A 6020-nucleotide genomic window follows, 5' to 3' on the forward strand; every position below is an offset into this window, starting at 1 on the left:
TTGGTAAAAAAAAAAGTGTTATGTCTTCACATGACACTTCCCTGGGGTTGGAGACAAAGTCCTGTGTGTTTCCATCGCCACTGAAAGACCAGAAAATGGTGGAATTCTGCCCAAGAGGGGCTGAGGAGGGCACATAATGTCAGAAGGATCAAGTAGTGGAGGACATGGGGGAAGTGCAGAGTGTCAGAAGAGGTGTTCGTGTCCGGCATTTGGGATCTAGGACTGAAAGGTAGCATAAGCATTGAAGAGGAGCTTCTGTGCAGAGGGAGAGAGAGGCGAGATGGCACAAGAGTGGGTCTGAAAGTTGAATGTCACGAAACAATGGAGCTCTGTGAAATGCTGCAGAGTGACTTCAGTGGGGATGAATGCAGCCGGCTCAGCAAACGCTGCACAACCCCTGCTTGCTGCCCCTTTTTCCTGGCCATTGAGTACGGGCGGAGAGCATGGAGAAATGTGTTTTGTCACACTCTGGGCTGCTTGACATACGTGACACAATTTAATCGTTTGGTTTCCCGAGTAGGTGAGTTCCACGGGGAGCTCAGGATGAACTGACTACAGGAGTTTTGGAACGTGGATGCCCAAATTCTGCCTCCAGCTTTGTCACAAGCAGTGCCACTGCTATTCGCCACGTTGGGTACTCTCGCCGAGTGTGAGAAGCTGCCAGTTTGGCCTTGCTTGTCTTCAAGGATTTAGTTTTGTGTTCCTGAACCTTTCAAAGAGGGCCTGGTTCACCAGATTGCTATGAAGAGGCTTGGTGACTGCACCTGGGTGACTTCAGCTGTCACCCAGTGTTGCTGCAGGCTGCATCTCCCACTCACAAGGGTCTGTATTTCAGATGCACTATGTTCTGTGTGTTTGTCAGTGGTGATTTCTTGCTACCGTATCTCTTCCAGATATTATCCAAGCAAATCGACTCCATGCAGTAGATATCACCTCAAGCAGCTTCCGTTTGATGTGGCCCAAACTCCTTTCCCAAGAAACTGGCTACTACACCCTTGAGTATGCCCCAACAGATGATCTAGCAAAGAAGAGGACACAGCAAGTATCTGGGGCTCATACTAGCCTCATGCTGAGCAACCTCGCCCCGGAAACTACCTACGAGGTGGCACTCATTCCTGAATCCAACGTCCACTACTTCCCTCCCCAGACAACAAGGGTTACTACCCTGGCAGGTAAAATGTGCACAATTGTTGCTGAGGGAGAATTATCCACTGTGTTGAGCCTAATGTATATAAAGTGAATAGGAGAGCCCTTGGTCTGCATCCCACAGCCTCAGGGTCTGACTGGAGGAGGCAGATGGTTGTGGTCAGGACAGAACATAATGAGCCTCTTCATGCTGGCAGCTATTTCCTTAGAGAGATGTTCTGGACTGCCCAGAACAGGGCATCAGGTGCGATGGTCATAAGATGCTCTTCCAACCTTAAAAATCTATGGATGCTGACTACCAACATCCACGGATTTTCTTCTGCCTTCTGGAAGCCAAACACAGCGCAGGTCACTTAGCTCCTCTGACAGCATTCTTAAGCCTTGAATTGCATACTCATTCACGTCTTTTTGCTTTCAGAGGAAGTAAGCCCAGCTCAGGTTCTCATCTCAGAGTCGGGGCCACACAGCTTCCACGTTAGCTGGGCTCCTACGCTGGACAGTGTGGTGGGCTACCAGATCCTGTATGGACCGCTCCCTGGGAACTCAGTGAAGCTGCTGGAGGTGGATGGCAAGCACAACAGCACCGTGGTGGAGAATCTGACACCCAACACAACTTACCTAGTGACAGTGACCGCAGTGTACAGATCGGGCAAAGAGAAGTCCCTGTCGGCTAAGGCGTGCACTCAAGAAGGTGAGTGAGCAGTGCTCTGGTAGGAAACTACAGCGGCACAAAGAGCCTTTGAGTTGTGCCTCTTGCCTTGCAGGGATCACCTGCCTCTTGGTGAAGCCAGAGAACTCAGCCCGGTTACTGGGGAGGGATGGGAGAAAGGGAAAGCTGCAGCTTCTGATGAACAGCACGTGATGTGCCATTAGGATGTAACAGATGTGTAAGACATAGGAGTAAAAAAATTAGATGTGTGCAATGTGACTGCTCTCGCAGGGTGTGTTCTGCCAAGCTGCTGGTGCTGTCACAGGCAGAACGGACTTGGAGATCCCTGAATTTCACTAAAGAAAACTGCCTTTTCCTCCTACATTCTCAGTGTCTGTTCTTTCGTGTGATTTAGCGCTAGAGGGGTGGAAATCTCATCAGCAGAAGGTTCTGCTTTGAAGAGGTACCTGTAAAGACATTGCAGGAGGCAAAATCTAGCTCTTATCAAGACCTCTCTTATCAAGACTCTCTTATCAAGAGAGTGAGGAGCTCGGAGAATGACAGCAGTTGAGGGTGTGGGAGATGGCCAGTCAGTGCCTGATAGTGCCAACAAAAGTATCTTGTGCTGTTACGAGGACAAAGTCAAGGACTAATTGGGCTGAGCTTCTCTGGCACTGAGATGAAGGTTGATGGGTTATTGCATGTCTACAACAGAGAAAGACCAGGCTGTCTGCAAATGCCTTCTCAGCCATGCCCTCAGGAGGAAGAAGGAGCTAGGCTCCTTCCAAGAAATAAGACGACTGGTGGGAATTCAGTTGAAACTGCTCAAGCAGTTGCAAGTACTTCAGATTCCCAGAACAGATATTTTGTTATTTATGTCTCAGTCATGTTGGTCTGAAACATGATTAAGAAGGGTGGATGGGAAGGACCGCGCTGATGTGAATCCTCTTTATCTTATCCAGAGGGCTCCAAAGTGAGGCACCTTCGCTTTGAAGACATGGGCCCCAACACCCTGAAAGCCTCCTGGGACTCTGCCGACGGGAAAGTCCTTGGCTACAGAGTCAGATGCCGGCGGCAAACCGGGCCTTCATCGGTCATCAGCGTGTCGCCGCAGATCCACAGCGTGCTCCTCACGGACCTGGCCTCGGGCACCACTAACAAAGTGTGCGTGAAGCCCATGTACAAGAACCAGCGGGGCAAAGGGCTGTGCCGCATGGTGCGCATGCAGCCAGGTGAGCTGGGGTGCGAGGCAGAATCCTGGGGTGCTTTGGCCGAGGGAGAGTGTCCTGAAGGGCACTCAGATGCTGGAGATCCAGCACAGGGGAGCCCTCATGGCTGAAATACTCATCAGCTGGCTCGACAATAGGTCTTCATCAGAGGTACCCCCGAAGGTACCGTTCGAGAATGGGCTCTTTCTCCATTTTTAAGAACAAGGCTCCTCCTAGTGGCGTTTGTGTTTGACGGCAGGAGAAAAAGTACACAGCGAAGACAGTCCTGCAAGGAGTTCAGATTAACAAGGGTGGGAAAACTGTTTAAAACTGGTGTGGGTGTTGGAAAGGTTGTTTAAAAGTCGTTTGAACTCTTCCAACGTGGCAGGGACAAGCTAACTTTTAAACGCATCATCTTTCCTCCTTCTGCTGCCCAGAAGCCACTTACTGTCACAAAACACAAATTCTTGGTAGGCTGAGGTGAAGTAGGAGCTAAAAAGCAGCTAAAAGGCAGCGCAGAGGCACAGCCTTCTTCCCAGCAAGAGGCTGGAGTGATAGTGAGGATGACCGCAGGGGTGCGATCTCCAACTCAATCCAATTTGGAGAACGGATGGATAAAGCTGACATTTACACTTTTTGTGTTCTTCCCAGCTACAGAGGCCCAAGGATATAAGCACAGACAGAGAGCGTGACAGACTCTGGAGTGAACTGATTCCCAGCAGAGCAAGGGATCTTGCTTGGACAAAGACTTGGACAAAAAGGAGGGATCAGGGAGGAGGAAACCAGAAAGCCCACAGATCATCTCCCAGCCTGTGCTGTCCCTTGAGGTGTCCATCACAAAGGCTGTCCTCAGCCAAGTTCTTCTGGAGCTTAAAGGTTTGACTTGGCTGGATGGAACAACCGATCCAACTAACAGATCCCAAATCTGTACTTTCGTTTATATAAAAATTCCTGGCAAATAACAAACAAAAGGCAAAATGATGGATTCTTACTATTGCTTGCTTACCGCCTGTTCCCTATTTATTAAATGTTGAAACAGTTTTATTTTTGCAGCTTACGACGTGTTCAAGACTCAGCTGTCTGCTGCCCTGGCCTTTCACTCTGGGCACCCATGCTCAGAGAAAGATTGAGACTTGGCAAAGAGCAGCCTTCCTCCACCTCATCCAGTGTACTCAACAGGTAGCTCAAATTAGGCATCCCAAAAATATCCCAGACATGGAAGGGAAAAGCATTAGGAGAAAGAATAATAGCATAATACAAAAATGTACAGTATGTAGAGGACATCGGGTCAAAACCACCATGATTTCCGAGAAGAGGAAGGAAAGAGGTTGTTAACCCACTTGACCTTTGGTCACGACATGGAGACGGCATCTAAAAGACATCCTGCCTTTTATAGAGTGCAAGGAGGACAGTTTAGTGGTCCCAGCTGGTCTTTGGTTTATGGCAGAACTTTGGTGGGTAAACTTGGAGAAACAGAACGATAGGGCTGTGACTGGCCAGGGCTGCTGAGCGCTCTCAGATCCCAGATTCGCTTTGAAGGGTTCAGTTCCCCCAAGTCATTTACCTTGGGATTTAGTGTCAGTTTAAGAGGCAGGAAACTCAAAATCTTGGGAAATTGCTTCCCCAGCAGGATACTCCTGAGACCAAGAAGCAGCAGTGAGTCAAGAAAAGCCAGACAGCAAGGCCATCCAAACCAGTTATTTTTGTTTCTCATTCAAATGTGCACCTCCAAACACCAGTACAGTACTGGACGGTGACCACTGCATTCCTGTGGCACACCTGCAATTACTTTCACCAAACTGGATGCCAGTCCTGCCACCGGAGCAGCTCTATGGAGATTAATTAGACTGTTCAGTGACTAATTATGGACAGTAGATCTCCAGCACATCCATTCCACCATCTTCTTCCCTCTGAAAACACCAAGCCCATCCTCAGTGGGTTGTCCTGGGCTTCCACCCATGCTAGGCTTGAGTTACACTTAAAAATTTTTTTTTGTAGAGGGTGAAGATTAAGCCTGATTCTTTCCCTTTGGCTCCAGGCTCTTTGGAAAGAGGATCTGGAAAAGAAAAGTTAAAAAAAAGAGAATTTTAGTACCTAGTGGCAGAGCCTTTGGAGCGGCATGGTTCCAAAATTCAAGGCTTAGGGCTGTAAAGAAATGTATACATTTTTTGAGTAACAAAAACCAACAGTGGGAACACCTTCCTTCAGTAATGCTTGCTTTATTTTAAATTTATTGCTTATTTCTCCTACATGTGGAACATTTTAATTTTAATTTTTCTTAAAGCTGCGCTGTACATTGGAGAGCCCTTGTGCGACGTCGCTCCATCCTGCAAATCCTCCATTAGCTCTGCTTACAGACTTCTTAAAACAGCTCCTTTTGGAGCTTTTATCGTTCACCTTGTGCTGAATTTGTCATGTCGAGGTTTATGGAGCGTTTGCCTCAGGCTCTCTCCTCTTAAAGGAGGGGGGAGGCGAGTCCTTTATTAACTCTGTACCAAGGTTTTTTATGATTTGTGTTCTCCTTTGGAATGTGCGGTTGTGACTGATTAATCTAACGGAGACTCCGTGCTGAGGGGAAGAGAAAACCTCCGGAATCTCTCAAGCGATACGATAATCGCGTTCCTTCTTGCCGTAGCGCAGAAATTTAATTTTGCACAACTTCCTGCATAGTCTACTAATACGTTAACGTGTCCTCCCTCTCCACTGTAACACCCCTTTCGAAGACAATTAAAGATACGAGAGCTGTTTAATGATTTATTTGGTTTGGATGGCATTTAGGGCAAACCTGTTGTGTATCTTCTGCCCCAGGGAGGGCGTTGGGTTGGAAAGTTGGTCAGTATGCATCTGAGTTATGAACTGGCTGTACAGAATTACGGGGAAATTTATCTCCACCCTCCCCAAAACGTGTCGGAGCTGTGTTAAGCGGAAATAAGTCAGAGTCGAAAATGTTTGGGCCTCAGGCCGAGCTGTTTTCGCCCGCTCTCCCCGTAGCAACCGTTGCCAGGGCGGCGCGCCCG

General features: G+C 48.3%; 1 protein-coding gene across 1 annotated transcript in view; it reads left to right on the forward strand.

Annotated features, from left to right (window-relative positions):
* Nucleotides 1-3695, forward strand: part of LOC104281072 (von Willebrand factor A domain-containing protein 1-like) — a 12372-nt gene extending 8677 nt beyond the window's left edge. The window contains exons 3-6 of the mRNA XM_009878936.1: nt 894-1172; nt 1565-1837; nt 2758-3027; nt 3655-3695. Coding sequence (XP_009877238.1) covers nt 894-1172; nt 1565-1837; nt 2758-3027; nt 3655-3695 — 863 coding nt within the window. The remainder of the gene's footprint in view (nt 1-893; nt 1173-1564; nt 1838-2757; nt 3028-3654) is intronic.
* The last annotated feature ends 2325 nt before the right edge of the window (nt 3696-6020 follow it).

The sequence above is a fragment of the Apaloderma vittatum genome, unplaced genomic scaffold, assembly GCF_000703405.1.
Source record: "Apaloderma vittatum isolate BGI_N311 unplaced genomic scaffold, ASM70340v1 scaffold14091, whole genome shotgun sequence".
Lineage (NCBI taxonomy): Eukaryota > Metazoa > Chordata > Aves > Trogoniformes > Trogonidae > Apaloderma > Apaloderma vittatum.